Genomic DNA, 17065 nt, shown 5'->3' on the forward strand with positions numbered 1-17065 from the left:
TTTCCCATTTTGAGTGGCGGAGGCTAAGCGTGTCCCAAGCAGGCCTGCCATCTAGGGTGGGGGTGGGCGGACGTGTCCCCGCCGCCTGTTGTCGGCCCCCAGCCGGCCCTGGCGAGGCAGGAGCTCTCGGGGCCATCTGCTCGGGCCTATTTTTGCCTCCGTCCCGCGGTGCCTGCGGAGCCCGGTGGGAGGAGCCGGGCTGAGTCACTGCCACCACCTGGCTCCCCCTGCTGAGAGTGGACTCTGTGCGTGTGTCCCCCAGGAACGGTGACAAGTACGATGGCGACTGGGTCCGGGACCAGCGTCAGGGACACGGGGTGCTGCGCTGCGCCGATGGCTCCACCTACGAGGTACCCAGGGGTGCAGAGCACCTGCTGCCCAGAGGGTGCGGGCCTCGCGGGGGTGGGGTGCGTGGGGAGCCTCGCCCTGGCAGCTTCTCCAAGTTCCAGGCACTGCAATTCCCTTATCCCGTGTGGGAAGATAAGTTTCCCTCTCCCCTCACAGTTCCCTGTCGGGAAAAGAGAAAAACAAACAGGAGCGTATTCATATGTGTGCCTTGTATGTACTCGGGAGGTACGTGGAGAGGCAGGGAAGCTCACAGGCGTGTGCCTTGTATGTGCATGGGAGGTACGTGGAGAGGCAGGGAAGCTCACAGGCGTGTGCCTTGTATGTACTCGGGAGGTACGTGGAGAGGCAGGGAAGCTCACAGGCGGCCCTCGCCTTTGACTTAAATCCCATCTTCAGCCAAACCAAAGGAAGAAGGGTGTTGGGGGCCAGTCATGGGATAAGGCTTGTGGTGCAGCTAAGGCAGGGCCTTCTCCACCTACAGGAGCCTTTGCGCCTTGGTGATCTGGGGCGTTTCTCTTCCTGGTGCGGAGAGGACAGACCCTTACCAGTGGAGTTTCCTTTACGGATGCAAATTTTTCTTACAAAAGGGAAACTTGTACTCTGTTTTCAGAGCTTCTCCTGTGTCTGCAGTTTCTCAAAATAATCAGCTCAAAATAGTGCTGATGCCAAAGAGGCAGATTTTGAGGTGGTACATTCTGGTCTGTGACAGGCCCTACAAGGCAGGGCCCAGGATTGTTCTTAGGGGCATGAGGCAGCGGCCCCATGAGTACAGAGAGCAAATTTCAGGATGTTTGGAGGAGAGGACGCCAGGCTTGTTGACAGGCTGCGTGTGCGGGCAAAGGCAAGAGAAGAGTCAAGGTTGGCACCTGAGCTTTCGGTCTGAGCGTTGAATGGACAGTGGGGCCTGGTTCAGGACGCAGTCGGGAGGTAGAAGCAACACCTATCACTCCAGTGGGGAAAATGTAATGAAAGAGTCACTAACAAGGACGAGGCAGCTAGCTACCAAAAAGGGCAAGAGAAGGAATACCAGCATCGCAATGTCAGGAGGGGTCCCGGAGACAGAGCCTCTGCAGTGGAGTCTAGGAGTGGCATGGTTGTTGCTTGGGCTGGGGTGCAGGCCTGAGCCCCTGGCTGGTGGGAAGGGGAGGCCGCTGGTCCACAGCCTGGGGGAGCTTCACAGTTAACCAAGCCATCCCCCATGCTGGCTGTGAGACACCAGCCCAATCGAGGGCCTCAGGAGCCCAGGTGCTGCTGTGTGAGGCTGTCACAGCCATGAGGATGACCGTGACTGCAAGGGCTGTGAGGGGTCCCCTGAGTGTCCAGCAGCACTAACAGGAAGAAACCACACGTGCAGGTCTCTCAATGCAGCACAAGTCACAGCCAATCAGGACTGCCCTCCGTGGAGAGGAGTCCCTCGTTCCCTAGAACCTTGGGGCTGCTTTGATGAGAAACGCAACATTTAATTGTGTGGGTCGCAGAATTACAATGTCAGTTGAATTCCTTCCTTGCCAAGATTCTCGTGTGAAAGTTGGAGCAGTGGTTGGAGTGAACAGTCCCTCGAACTGGGAGGAAGCCAGCACTCTCCTGAGACTCAGACCTCAACAGAGAGGGTGTGGCTGCCAGCCCAGGTGGTAGAGAGGTTTTCTAGGGTGCCAGGGGCCAGAGCTGCTTCTCAGGAAACTCCCACTGAGGTGCAGGAGACGCTTGCCAGAGACCAGACACTGTGGGGTTTTCCACAGGCCACTGGCCCCGGCCATAGGAGTTAAAGTAGAAACACGGCTTCCCGTAGTCCCGCCTTGTTCTCTGTTGACAAAACCTGGCATTGCACTTGCTGGCAAAGGAGAAACATTGACAGGGTCCACTTCCCGTCAGGGACAAGTGGGCAAGGAAGGGGGATGCTGGGAACTGAGAGGTGGTGGGTTGGCAATTGGCATGGGGCCACATGGTGATGGAGGAGATGGGGCTGGGGATGGGAGCCTCATCCTGACTGGCACAGCTGTCCGCTCTGCAGCAGGGCCTCAGAGGTGATCAGATGTGGGGCCCCTGGAAGGGTGGTCAGGTGGGAGGTGCAGCGTGGCTCCCCTCCGCATGCATGTCCACCCTCCCTGCTCCTGAAACAGAGCATCCTGCTTGGGTAAAAGTGCCATCCATGCCCACTCCAGGGACTGCCAGCCCTGCTCAGGGCAGTTGGCCATTGGCAGTGTCCTTGCTGGAACATGGGAGTCCATGTCAGCCTCGTTGCTGCCCCTGCTGGCCTGGGCTGGTGCTGTGGGTTCTCACCTGAGCCATATGCAGGAGATACTGCACCCAAGCCACGGCTCTGCCTCTTCTCCCCCGGGGACGTGTGTCCATCCTGCAGGACCAGACTTCACTGCGTGCTGGGGCAGCCACCACTCCCTTGTCTTCGCTCTCCAGAACGGCTGTGAGAGAGTGCGGCCAAAGGAGTCCCTGGGCAGAATTCTCTTCTCCCCACCCCCTCCCACCCCAGCACACCCGGGCCCCCAGCCCACTGCCACCATGACGATTCCCTCGCCTTGCAGGGCTGGGGCAAAGCTGGGGCCGGCGCTGGTGCACAGCTCTGGAGCTTGGGCTCAGGTGTGTGGTTTCACTGCCTGGATGCGAGGCGCTGCTGTCAGCCTTTTGGTGCGTTGGCTCGTGGTCCCCACCAGTCCGTGCAGGGTACAGGTGAGGAAGCTGAGGTGCCAGGACAGCAGGCTCCCTTACCAGGCAGTGGCAGCGCGGCCCTGGGGGCCCCCGGCCACTCACCCAACCCTCACGTTCCCCGAGATTCAGGAAGACCTGCTCAGGGCCTGTCTCATGGCCCAGGGACACAGAGGTGCTGCCTGCTGCCAGACAGCACTGTCCGCTCCAGCCTGGGCTGGGCAAGAAGCAGCTCCTGTTCTTCCAGAGGACCATGGACAGCTTCGTCCTCCCCACCCCCACTCCCAGCACAGCCCTGTCCCCAGAGGCTCTTCTGTCCCACAGGTCCCCTGGCTGCCACGCAGGTGCCAGCTTGGGTCCACGCTGCTTGCTGGTCACCAGCACCCTGGGCCGAGAGAGAGGACCAGGCGAGGGACGGTGCCCTCCCTCCTGGGCTGACGGCAGCAGGGTGCTCAGCGCATCCACCAGGGGGCGGCCCAGCCCTGTCCCGGCACCGCACTGGCCTCCCCGGGAGCTCCGAGCTGATTCCCAGGCCATAGTTTGGATGGGCAAGCATGGCCTGGGATGGCCGCTGGGCCCAGGGGCTGGCTGGGTACTCCTGAGAGCCAGGCCCCCGAGCCGCCTCCCGGCCTTTCTGTTTGGGATGGTTTTTCCCCTTGGCGCTAAAGCCTTGAATTCTGCAGACGGTTTTGCAGAGGATTTCTAGGAGAGTCGTGGTGCAAAACCCTTAAAGTGACCTACATTCCCGGGGGCTATAATATGACCTCCCACTCCCTCTGCCGTCCAGGCCCAGAGGACTGGGAGACCTGGGCAGGCCCTGGGACCGCCTGCCGACCAAGGCCCACACACCCTCACCAGGCAGGCCTGTGGCCTGAGCCCCGTGGGGACACTGCTGTGTGCCGGTGCTCGCTGCCCTGTGGGGTGCCCTGGGCATTGTCCCCAGTGGCAGCAGTCCCCTGGCCTTGTCCACACCACTGACACCTGCAGGCACATGCAGACCATGGCCAGTGAGCTGCCCACTCCTCCAGCGCCTTCTCCGGACATTGCTCCTGCCCAGACCGATGTAGACACTACAAACAGAGAAGGGCGCCAGAGGCCAAGAGGACAGGCTGGGCCCCCATGCCCTCAGGTCAGGACTGGGCCGGGGCCGCCTCCCACACAGCACAGCCGTGGCTGCCAGATTGCACTTCAGAGGCAGGAGGTCTTCACATGGCTGTTTGTGCAAGAAAACATTACCAGGTCTATCCCTTGGACTCTGGTTAATGAGGAGAAGCAAGGCGCTCTCGGCTCAGCTGCCCAGTTCTCTGTGTCTCTGCTGGGCCCTCTGGTCACAGTGCCTCTCCTCCACCTTTATCCTGGAGAGCAAATGGCATCCACCCGGAGAGGCAGCAGCCGCCAGAGATGGGAGTCACTCCGCATATCCTGAGGGCTGTCCAGAGGGAGGGGACAGCTGTTCCTTGTGGTGTCATTAGTCAAATATTTAGCCTGCTTTAAAAAACGTTTTGTCAGCTAGGCATGGTGGCTCACACCTGTACTTTCAGCACTTTGGGAGGCCAAGGTGGGAGGATTGCTTGAGCCCAGGAGTTCAAGACCAGCCTGGGCAACACAGGGAGACCCTGTCTCTACAAAAGAAGTTTTTAAAAATACGAAATTAGGCTGGGCACGATGGCACACACCTGTGGCCCCCGCTACTCAGGAGGCTGAGGAGGGAGGATGGCTTGAACCTGGGAGGCAGAGGTTGTAGTGAGCTGAGATCATGCCCACTGCACTCAAGCCTGGGCGATGGAGCAAGACCCTGTCTCAAAAAAATAAAAAACCAAAACACCAACCATTCTGTCATGGTAAAATCCATATAGTATAAAACGTAGCATCTTAACTACTTTTTGTTCTGTGGAGGCGAGGTCTCACTGTGTCGCCCAGGCTCATCTCCAACTCCTGGGCTCTAACACTTCTGCCTTGGCCCCCAGAGGGCTGGGATTTCAGGCACGAGCCACTGCACTGGGCCATAGCCATTTTTAAGCATGCAGTGGAGTGGCAGGAGGCACGTGTACGTTTTGTGCAGCCACAACCACATCCGCCTCCAGAACTTTGTCACCTTCCCACCCGAACCTCCGTCCCCTTCCAACACGAACTCCCCACGCTCCCACCCCTGGCGGCCACTGTTCCACTGTGTCTGTAGACCCCGCTGATCTCGGGGCCTCCTGTGAGTGGTGTCCTTTCATGCCAGGCTTGTTTCACCCAGCATGGTGTCCTCAGATGCCTCCATGCTGGAGCCTGTGCCAGCCCCTCCTTCCTTCCTAAGGCTGAGCTGGGCTCCCCCGATGTGGACAGACATGGTTCTCTGCCCCTCTGTGGGTGGACTCTAGGGAGGCTTCCCCTCCTGGGTCCTGTGGGTGATGCTGCTGTGAATACGGCTGCACAGAGAACTCTTCGAGGCCCTGTGGGCCGCAGCCCCAGAAGTGAGACTGCTGCATTGGATGGTGATTCTGTTTTTAATTTTTAAGGAACCGCCATGCTGTTCTCCACAGCGGCCTCACCCTTTTACCTTCCCGCCCACAGTGCACACAGTTCCAGTTCCTCCACAGCCTCACCAACACTGGTTATTTTCTGTTGTTTTATTGTCAAGGTTACCCTAATGAGTATTAGCCCTCTTAACGATGAGCACAATTGAGACGCAAGCCCACCCACTGTCAGCTGTGGCCAGCAGTGGGCACCTGGTCTCCCCCTCTTTGACGCTTCTTGGTGACTGTGTTCTCCCCCAGTCCTGGCCACCAGCCGCCCCCATCCGGGAGCACCTGCCCCTCACCATGTTGGTGCTGCAAGGCTTTGTGGAGTGCCTTTGTGCACAGGAGTTTGGGCCCTTCGGTTTCTTCCCTGGGAGCTTATAAGCCATCAATCGAGGCCACGAGGCAGACACCAGGCCCTTCTGGGACACGGAGTTGCCTGTGAGAACTGCCCTGCCCCTCCAGCCACACCCCAACCAGCGCCGGCTATTTGTTTTAGAGATCATTTTATGTTCTGAAAAGACAAGAAAGTGGTGAGTCCTTCTCTCTCTCCTGGCCTTCGCCTCTGCCCACGTCGGAGCATGCCCTTGGCACCTCCTATGTCAGCTCTGATCCATCTATAGTAGGAGAAACTCCAGGAGACATCGGCTGCTACCCAGGGCACCATGAGCTTGAGGCTGGCGAAGCCCTCCAGGAGACCTGTTCCCCTCTCAATGGCAGGTGTGTCTCCTGCAAACCATGTCTCTTGCCTTGCAGCCAGTATTCCTTAATGCACAGCTCTATGAAGAACCTTTTTAAAAAAATGCATTCTAGAAAAAATACATTCCTGAAAATACACGTGTTACAGCTTCTTCTGACGGAAAATAAGAACAGCGGATCCCAAAGCAGAGGAGGCTTCTCTTCCACAGGGACAGGAGCCACGCAGCTCAGGCCGGGCCCAAGCCACAGAGGTCCTGGGCCGCGAGCACCCCCACCAGCCTGCGACGCCTCGGCCATCTCCTTCCCCTGCACTCCTGGTTTACGGCTTACTGCCTCAACCTCCCAGGACCCGAGGGCTTGGACAGGCCCCACACATCCTCCGAACACCCTCGGTGGGAGCCGGACCAGAACTCGGAGCAGACAGATCGGAGGCCACACCTGTGTGTGCACATCAGAGCGTCTCCTACCCATGTTGGCAGCAGCGTGGGCCGCCAGGCGTCCCTGGCTGCGTCGGCTGCACCGTGAGTGTTGGCTGTCTTACACGCCGGCTTTCCCAGAGTCGCCGCTGGGTGCCGAGCACCTGCTCACTGCACGGAGCACGTGGCTCCTTCTGGGCAGCTTTGCCCGCCATAGTCCCCCAGCCTCCTCTCCTCAGCTGGGCATGTGTGGGAATGCCCACCCGGGGCCTCCATGGGGCCTGCAGCCTCCACATTCGGGCCTACTGCCCTCAGACCCAGGGGTCACAGTCCAGGAAGCCTGGGCCAGTGGGGGTATCCTGGCGTGCATGTAACACTGAGAACCATGTAAATAATTTGGGGCATTTGAGCACACATGGCCTTTGGGGAGTCTGGCCGGCTTGCCTCATGTGGACCCCCCACCACCCTGGGGCAGAGGAGGGGGCCGGCTATCAGGACACCAGGGTTACACTAGGGCAGAGCCCCTGTCCCCTCTGGAACTCCTCATAGTTCATACCTTGAAGCCCAGGCACTTGCGATGGGACCAGCGAGGTCAAACGCAGGACCCCGGTCCTCACTGTTACCAGGAAGTGACACAGATGACCAGTCCTCAGAAACTGGAGCTAGCCCCACCCATCCCACCAAGGCACAGCAGCCCCTGGGCAGTCGTGGGGCCCAGGCAGGAGGGTCTGGCAGGCTCCTCACTCATAACATGGCCTGAGGGGGCTGGGCAGCTGGTCCTGGGAGCCCCCACCTGGTGCACCAGGCCGTGAACCTCAGCAAAGGCCCCGCCTGCTTCATGCCCAAGATTTGGCAATTGTTGGGGGTTACTTTCTCCAGACCACAACACCCTGAAAGCCGACACTGGGGAAGGCTGGAGCCCCCGCTCTTCAGCCCCACCTCCTGGGGCTGTTGAACCCCAAGGAGCACCAGACCCAGGATCCCCCAGGAGGACCGGAGGCAGGAAGTGCCTCGTGGTGCCAGGGGAGGGTAGACGCCTGACTATGAACTGAAAACAGAGGGAGTTGCTTCCAATAAAGCACGGTAAGAAAACAGCACGAATGGACCAGAAGTGCTTCCCAGAGTGAGAAAGGAGAGTGCTCACAACCTCTTCCACCCCAGGCTGCTTGGAGTGGGTCAGCGCCAAATCAGTCCCCGCTCCAGCCGAGCCATCAGAGCTCATCGACTGTCAAGGAAGGTGTGAGCCTTTGGCCAAGTGGTGCTGGGAGCTGGGGAGAGCTGAGCACTGCCCGGGGCCTCCTGAGTGCTCTGCCACCTGGCAGAGCAGGGCAGGGAAAGGAGGGCCCCTCACAGAAAACACCCTTATGGTCCTGGGGTCACCTTTGTGACCGAGGGGGAACGTATGTGTGTCACCATCATCCTGCATGACCGCTTCCTGACTTTGGAACCACTGTTTGCCTCTTTTTTTTTTTTTTTTTTTTTTTTTTTTTTGAGTTGGAGCCTCGTTCTGTCGCCCAGGCTGGAGTGCAGTGGCTGGATCTCAGCTCACTGCAAGCTCCGCCTCCCGGGTTTACGCCATTCTCCTGCCTCAGCTTCCCGAGTAGCTGGGACTACAGGCGCCCGCCACCTTGCCCGGCTAGTTTTTTGTATTTTTTTTTTTTTTTTAGTAGAGATGGGGTTTCACCGTGTTAGCCAGGATGGTCTCAATCTCCTGACCTCGTGATCCGCCCGTCTCGGCCTCCCAAAGTGCTGAGATTACAGGCTTGAGCCACCGCGCCCGGCCTGTTTGCCTCTTTATTTTGGGTGTGGACCTGGACCCCAAGAAGCCCTTCCCCAAAGGTCATGTGACCATCACCACCTTCCTGTGTCCTGCACCATCCACCTGTGCTCACCTGGGTGCCAGGCAGTGGCCTGGCAGGGAGGAGGAGGGAGAGTAGGCGGCGGTGTGCCCATTCCTCTGTTCTGGCCTCTCTGTGACTGAGGCCCTGCACATAGCTCTTCACGCTGGGCATTGCCCTGGGCTGTGCCTGGGTGCTCCCTGAGGCCCAGGCGGGAGGTGGCTGCTCCAGAACTTTCAATGCCCCAGTGTGTGCCGTCAGCAAGGGGATCAGGAGCCTCCCCTGCACCCTATTTAATAAGCGCCTGCTCATTCCTGCTTGGGGTGCATGCAACAGAAACCGAATTGTCAAAGGTGTGATTGATAACATGAATTAGACAAGACCGTGCTATTGGATCCATTGCACTGATCACTCAGATGTGCTTGGACTGACCAAGTGCTACATGAAAGCTTGCCTGGCTCAGCCCTCCCACCCGGACACCAGTGGTGGACACTGAGGATGCTGAGCCCGGACCTGATTGCTGAGCACCCAGGGAGGGGGATGCCAGGCAGGCTCATGCCACATATGTGAGCTGCAGCCCCAGACCAGCCATGGCTGAAGTCACTCACCCCAAAGGTGGGCTCTGCACCTCTGCGTTTCTCGTGACCTGAGTGTGTCTGGCTTCCCCTGCCCAGCCATGGCCTCACTGGGTACTCACCCTGGACACTATATGGCAGCTGGTGCTGGCCCTGCCCCGCAGCTCCACCTTCCTCCTCCTGAAAGCCCAGGGCACCTTCCAGAGGCCAAGCAGGTGGAACGGGGCAGAGACCAGACATCACTATTCTCATTACTGACAGTGACGGGCCCTGGACGCCCTGAAGAGCCCTCAGCTGTGCGCTGACCTTGCGCCTCTCCCCATCCAGCGTGAATGAGATGAGAGAAAGAGGACAATGGTCCCAGGAAGGGACCCTCAAGAAATGCCAATCAAATGCAGTGGACTCTCGCCCAGTTTGTTGGGAACGCCTGAAGTCACAGGACAGAGAGCTGAGGGGGCAAGGCTGAGGGGAGGTGCTGTGTGCATGCCAGGGCGCCCACGGCATCCGACAGGCCTTGGCCTCCAGGCACGCCGTGCAGCAGCAGAGTCAGGACAGCCCGTGGACTCTGCGCCAGTGCTTGGTATCTGAGCCCCAGAAGCACTCTCACCTGACCCCACATGCGATCAGCTCTGGGACTCCCATCCACTGTAGTTGCCAGTGTGGGTGGTGCTTGCCCAGGGCCCAGGTGGCACAGTGAACCGGACTCTGATCTTCAGGGCAACTGTCTGGCCAATGGGGTGATGTCAGTGGTGCGCTCAGCTTGGAACATTGCAGGAATGCAGCTGGGTGGGTGCTGGCTGGGATCTTGGGGTCTGGGTGCTGGAGGGACACGAGCTTCAGGAGCAAGGGCCCTGTCCAGACAGCAGCCGGGCCTCTGCCCACCTGGCACCCCCAGCTGGCTGCTAAGCCTCTCCTGAAGCTGAGAGCTGCCTTTTTGCTGCCTCTGGGCACCCACGTGGGCTGCTAGTTGTCTCGGATCGGATCGGAGCCCCCTGCCTGGAGGCGTGAGCCGTGCTCCTGGCCCGCCGCTGTGAGTGGCCCCTACCCTGCCCTGCCCGCAGCTGATGGCCTGGACCCAGAGGCTCCTCTTCAGCCACTCTGCAAATGCGATCCACACCACCCCCCGCCCCCTGCCAGCCCCTCCTGCACCGTGGCTCTCCCTGGCCTTTGGGGCAATCCAGTGGCCTTCAGGGCTGTCTGCAGAGGCCTTGTCTCCCTGCGGCCGGAGAGAACTCTGGCACCATCCATTTCTCCCTGATCTGCTGCACTCCTCAGCCCTGGCCCTCAGCCCTCCTTGTCTCTTCCCACGCATCCCAGGGCCCAGGATCCGTGGAGAGGCCCTGGGAAGGCACACACTGCGCCCTGCAGACCTGCCGCGGCTGCCTCGGGGTTCCCCTGGGAAAGGCACCCAGGGAGGGCCAGGCAGGGAAGCAGGAGCCCGCTTGGCTCGTGCCGAAGAGTGAACAGAAGCAAAACGTGCCTTTGGTTAATTTTTCTTCTAATAGAAGTAATTGAGAGTCAAATGAAATACCGTTGAAATTTTCCATGAAAATAATCACCCTGCTATTTCACATGATTTTCCCAGGCTTTGTTGTATGACTTGGAAACCAGGCTTGTTATGAAGGAGGCAGAGTTGGGGTGTGCAGCGAACAGGCGTTTCTCCCAAGCGCACGGGCACGTTTTTTCAAACTGTGTTTTTTAATTGGCCTCTTCATATACAAATGAGCAGTGTAACGGACAAGCAGGGCACCTTAATCCCAGCGCCACAGTCGGCCAGTTTGCAGGTTCAGGCCTCCTTTATGATACATGCCACAGACGCAGTGTCTTTGTATTAAAAGGATTTTTGTGCTGAAATGTGCCCGTTAGAGGTTTTGTTTGCATTTTATATAATGTGCCATTGTTCCCATACCTCCTGGCATCGTTAAAATTCAAAGGGGAGTATATTTTGCAAAGCAAATTGGATCGCATTCTAATGAAATATAGTTTCTCACCACCAAGGGACAGGCTGCAAGGACCCTCGAGACGATGTGGTTTTCTAGCAACCTTTGGTCCTCGGGTCCCGCTGTAGCCCCAGGGAGCTGCAGTGCCATGCGGGGACCCACACAAGACCCTTGGGAGCCACCAGCCTGAGCCTCACCCTTCTGTCTGCAGGGACAGTGGCACAGCGACGTCTTCAGTGGACTGGGCAGCATGGCCCACTGCTCAGGGGTCACCTATTATGGGTTGTGGATCAACGGCCACCCAGCAGGTAGGTGTCTCTGCCTTCCCGTGGGCACTGTGAGGTCCACTGTGGGGTGTGTCCCTGGCCCCTGGGCAGTCACGTGGGAGATACTGACCCAGAGCACACTGGGGAGGAGTGGGGCGCAGTGGAATCTAAAATCCCATCCCTTTTTAGGAAAAACATGTTTAAATCTGATGTCAAAAGTGCTCCTGCTGCAAGTGGGGCCTCCCAGATTTGGGGCCTGAGTGTTTGGGGGTGACCTGCTCACAGCTGCGCTGTCCCCCAAGTGGCTTCTGTCCAATTTCCCTGAGCCCTCTGCACTGTGATGTCACCACAGGGTGGCCTCGGGCTCACAGAAGGACCAGCCAGTTGGGCCTCCTCTGGGGGTGCCTCCCTGAGCCACCTTCCCTCTCACCATGGTGTTCCTGGTGGCCTCTGAGTGGCCTCTCAATAGATTCCAGGATGAGGGTACCACCCCAGGGGTCAGTCTGGCCAGGGACATGACACTCATCCAAACCTTGGGGCCAAGTTCGTGACAGGTGCAGGTGCCGCTAGCACCGACTCGGGCTCTGCACTGGGGATACCTGCAAGGTCTCAGCCCAGGCAGCCCCACATATACCTCTTCGGCTTGGAGGACCTTGAAGGACCAAGACCTGTTACCTGGGAGAGGTCACAGGGTTGACAGGTAACAGTAACTGCTGCCCTCAGCACAGACCTGCTGGCCCTGGGCTCCTCGTGGAGGCTGAGGTCTTGGGGAAGGCAGAAGTGGCCAGGTGCCCGGAGAGCACTGAGAGGCAGGTCCCAGCACCCGCACACACACAGTGCACCCTACAGGGGATCCTGGAGCAGAGGCCGAGCCTGCGTCCCAGCCCAGATGCTTCTGCCTCAGGTGGAGTCTCCCTGAGGGGCCCCTGGATCCTCAGCAGAGCCCTCCAGGAGCATCTTGGTGACCTCACCTCAAGGGAAATAATCCAGATCCCAGCCCCTCCTCCCAAAAGTCTCTTGGTCCTTGTTGAAATTCCTAAGTGGGAAAAACGGGGCAAGAGGTGCAGGACGTAGCCTGGGTTCACCCTGAGGAGGGTCTCCCTCCAAGCCAAGGTGGGCTCTGGCTTTGCCCCCAGAACACAGCAAGAGCTCCCACGGGGGCCAGAGCTTCAGGCCCTTCCCCAGCCCCACCGTTGCCATGAAGTCCAGGGCACCCGCCACCCTGGGTACCAGGCGTCACCTGTGCTGCCTTTCAAGGCAGCCTCAGCTTCCAGGCGTTCTCCCAGCATCTGCTTTTAAAGCCCCTCCATTGTGCTTTCCTGGAGGCCAGTCCATAGGGGAGAGTCAGGGATGGCGGGTGGGGGCAGGGGTGGTGGGCAGCAGGACACGATGTGGCAACACTGCCCACAGCGATGCCCCACAGGCCCCAGTAGAGCAGGGGCGGCCCTGGCTGCCAGGAGGCACTGGCCAGCCAGTGGACCCACCCTTGCCAGGCCTCGCCCCAGCCCCGGGTCCAGCACCTCAGGGTGCTGACTCAGACACAGGAAGTGCAGGGCCTGAATCCCAACCAGTGGGAAGACATGCCGGAACATTCCATGGGCAGGAAAATCCTACAGCCCCACACCGCCCACTTGTGTCTCTTGCGTACTCTGTGGTCCCTGTGGTCCACTTGATTCGATTGCACAGTGCTCCGGGCAACAGAGCCGAGCCGCACGGTCTGAGTGCGGACGACTGCCCAGGTCGCTGCTCTGCAAGGTGGCTTGTGGGGGGTCGGCCCCAGCATGTGCTTGTGTTCCAGCTGCCACACCAAGCTCGGGTCGGTTCCTGGGGCACCCACTGCTGACTCAGCCATGGGGTGGGTGGGGGGCCATGCCAGTCACCACTAAAGTCACACTCTGTCCTCTCCCAGAACAAGCCACGAGGATCGCGATCTTGGGTCCGGAGGTGATGGAAGTGGCCCAAGGGTCTCCCTTCTCGGTGAACGTTCAGCTGCTGCAGGACCACGGGGAAATTGCCAAGAGTAAGCATCTCCAGGGGGAGATGACCTAATGTTTCCGAAAGAGAAACAGGCAGCAGGTTCTTAAGCCGTGAAGATGCGGACAAGATGTTGCATGTGGCTCCTGAGGCACAGAGGTGACTTCGTGCCCAGAGCCTGGCAGAGAGGTTGCAGGCGTGCCAGCTCCCCTGCCAGTCAGGGCAGCCATTGGTGTGTGTGCAAGCATGCGTGCACATACTGTGTGATGTGCGTGCTCGTGTATGTGTGTGCATGTGTGTGTATGCCTTGCACAGGTGTGCACAGGTCTGACTGTGTATGCGTGTGGTGGGGGCACGCGTGCGTGCATGTCAGTGTGTCCTTCCTTTTCAGGAGGAACAGTCTCCGTTCTTTCTGCTTTCTGCTTCCCCACTCGTCTGCCGGTGGGTGTCGCAGTTGTTTGCACCTTGGGCTGTAGTGAATGGTGCCGCTGTGAACATTTGTATACAAGTTTCTGTGTGAATGTGTTTTCATTTCTCATGGGTATGTACCTACAGATGGAATTGCTGGATCATGTGGTAGATTTATGTTTGAACTTTTTTTTCTTTTTTGAGATGGAGTTTCCCTCTTCTTGCCCAGGCTGGAGTGCAATGGTGCAATCTCAGCTCACCACAACCTCCGCCTCCCGCGTTCAAGCGATTCTCCTGCCTCTGCCTCCCGAGTAGCTGAGATTGCAGGCGCGCGCCACCACGCCCCGCTAATTTTGTATTTTGAGTAGAGATGGGGTTTCACCATGTTGGTCAGGCTGGTCTCGAACTCCCGACCTCAGGTGATCAGCCCGCCTCAGCCTCCCAAAGTGCTGGGATCACAGGCGTGAGCCCCCGCACCTGGCCTGAACTTTTGAAGAAACTCCTAAACTGTTTTTCCAAAATGGCTGCAGCATTTTACAGTCCTGCCAGCAATGCATGAAGGTTCAGATTTCTCCGCATCTTCCCAGCACTTGGAATTGTGTCTTTGTGTAATAGCTGCCCTGTCGGTGTGAATTGGTAGCTCCTCGTGATTTTGATTCGCATTTCCCTAACAACCGTTGATTATGAGTGGCTCTCACTGTGCTTATTGGCTATTTGTTTATCTTCTTTGGAGAAATGTCTATTCAAATATTGTACCCATTTTTTAAAAATTGGACTGTCAGACAGTACAGTGGCTCACACCTAAAATCCCAGCACTTTGGGAGGCTGAGGTGCAAGGATCACTAGAGCCCAGGAGATCTTTCTTTCTTTTTTTTTTTTTTTTTGAGACAGAGTCTCGCCCTGTCGCCCAGGCTGGAGTGCAGTGGCGCGATCTCGGCTCACTGCAAGCTCCGCCTCCCGGGTTCACGCCATTCTCCTGCTTCAGCCTCCCGAGTAGCTGGGACTACAGGTGCCCGCCACCTCGCCCAGCTAATTTTTTGTATTTTTCATAGAGACAAGGTTTCACCATGTTAGCCAGGATGGTCTCTATCTCCTGACCTCGTGATCCGCCCGCCTTGGCCTCCCAAAGTGCTGGGATTACAGGCAAGAGCCACTGCGCCCGGCCCCAAAATTGTGTTTAATTAGCTGGTCATAGTAGTGTATGCCTGTGGTCCCAGCTACTTGGAAGGCCTAAATTGGGAGGGTCCCTTGAACCCAGCAGGTTGAGGCTACAGTGAGCCCCATGACTGCACCACTACACTCCAGCCTGGGCGATGGAGGGAGACCCTGTCTCAGAAAAAAAAGCGGGGAGAGAGAAAAAAGAAGAAGAAATTTTTGAAAAGTCGTCTTCTTATTTTTGAGCCGTAGAGTTCTTTACCGATTCTGCATACAAGCCCTTTATCAGACACATCTTTGCAAATGTTTTCTGTCCACCTAAGGCTTGTCTTTTCATTTGCTTAATGCTATCTTTGGAACAGCACAAGTCTTTAATTTTGGTGAAGTCCAATTTGTCCATTTTTTCTTTTATGGATCATAGTTGTGGTACCGTATTTAAGAATTCTTTGCCTAACCCAAGTTTCACAAAGATTGTCTCATATCCCTCTGGAAGTCTTATAGTTCTAGCTCTTACATTTAGGCCTGTGATCCAGTTTGAGTTATTTTTATGGAAAAGATAAAGTTCTAAATTCATCTTTTCTTCCTGGGGTTGTTCCGTCATCCCAGCACAATTTGTTGAAAACACTATGCTTTCGCCGTCGAGTTGCCTTGGCACCTTGGTTGAAAATCCGTCAGCTCTAAGAGTCAGGGTTTATGCCTGGACTCCCAGTCTGCTCCATTGATCTGTCTATCCTGATTTATCCTCAGTCTGTGCCAGAGCCACACTCTCTGGATTCTTGTCGCTTTTAGCACGTTTTCCAGTTGGAGAGTCCTCCAGTTTTGTTTTTTCTTTTCAAAATGATCTTGACTCTGCTGGGACTTTTACATTTCCATATAAAATTTTAAGATCAGCTTGCCAACTTCTGCAACAACAACAAAAGAAGGCTGCTGGAATGTCGAGGGGGTGCGTTGAACCCCTCTGGAGAGAATGGCCAGATGAAATCTTACCAACACTGAGGCCTCCAGCTCATGAACCCAGAAGCATCTCTCCATTTAGTTAGAGTTCCTACTTTATCACCAGTGTCTTGTTACTTTCAGCACACATCTTGCACTTCTTTGTGAAATCTATTAATACATAATGATATTTTATTTATTAGATATTGAATTATAAGTATTTTGTTAATTATTTCTAAACACTGATAAATTTGTTGTATTCTTTTTATGCCGTCATGAGTAGAATTTTCTTAACTTCATTTCAGAGGTTGCTAGACTACAATTGATTTTTACATATTGACCTCATTTCCTTTGACTTGCTTTACTCATTTATTAGTTGTACTAGTTTTTTGGAGGATTCCTTAAGATTTTGTCTATATATGATCATATTGTCTATAAATAAATATAATTTTACTTCTTCCTTTTCAGTCTGAGCATGAAAAGCTGTAAGGTTTTTACATTACCTCCAGCAATGAACAAGGGTTCCAATGGCTCCACACCCTCCTCGGTACTTTCTAATGTCTGTCTGCGTTTTTTTGAGACTGAGTCTTGCTCTGTCGTCTAGGCTGCAGTGCAGTGGCACGATCTTGGCTCACTGCAGGCTCCACCGCCTGGGTTCACACCATTCTTCTCCCTCAGCCTCCCCATTAGCTGGGAAAACAGGCACCCACCACCACGCCCAGTTAATTTTGTTTTGTATTTTTTTTTAGTAGAGACGGGGTTTCACCGTGCTAGCCAGGATAGTCTCAACCTCCTGACCTCGTGATCCACCCGCCTCGGCCTTCCAAAGTGCTGGGATTACAGGGATGAGCCACCGCGCCCGGCTTTTTTTTTTTGTGATACTTCATTGGTGATGATCGGGGACAGCCCTAGGCTCTGAGGCGACCCTCCACCGCCACCCCAAGTGGGAGCCCGCCTGGACCCTGCTTTGTCCGAATAGCCCATGTTCGCTGAAGTCCAGTCACTTCCCACCTGGGAACCCATCCCAAAGCTTGGCATCCACTCTGGGGCCCTGAACTGGTCTCCTTCCTCTTCTTTTGTTTCTTTTTTTCTTTCTTTCTTTCTTTTCTTTTCTTTTTTTTTTTTTTTTTTTTTTTTGAGACAAAGTCTCTCTCTGTCGCGCTGGCTGGAGTGCAGTGGCATGATCCCGGCTCACTGCAGCCTCCGCCTCCTGGGTTCAAGTGATTCTCCTGCCTCAGCCTCCCAAGGAGCTGAGATGGTTACAGGTGTCTGCCACCACCCTTGACTAATTTTTGTATTTTTAGTAGAGACAGGTTTCGCCATGTTGGCCAGGCTGGTCTCAAACTCC

At 56.4% G+C, this 17065-nt stretch overlaps 1 protein-coding gene across 3 annotated transcripts in view; it reads left to right on the forward strand.

Annotated features, from left to right (window-relative positions):
* MORN1 (MORN repeat containing 1) overlaps positions 1-17065 on the forward strand; it is a 48615-nt gene that overhangs the window by 8033 nt on the left and 23517 nt on the right. For all 3 annotated transcript variants that reach the window (XM_073007925.1, XM_073007924.1, XM_073007923.1), the window contains 3 exons: positions 263-350; positions 11193-11289; positions 13157-13267. In XM_073007925.1, coding sequence (XP_072864026.1) covers positions 263-350; positions 11193-11289; positions 13157-13267 — 296 coding nt within the window. The remainder of the gene's footprint in view (positions 1-262; positions 351-11192; positions 11290-13156; positions 13268-17065) is intronic.

Source organism: Chlorocebus sabaeus, chromosome 20 (assembly GCF_047675955.1).
Source record: "Chlorocebus sabaeus isolate Y175 chromosome 20, mChlSab1.0.hap1, whole genome shotgun sequence".
NCBI classification, from domain to species: Eukaryota; Metazoa; Chordata; class Mammalia; order Primates; family Cercopithecidae; genus Chlorocebus; species Chlorocebus sabaeus.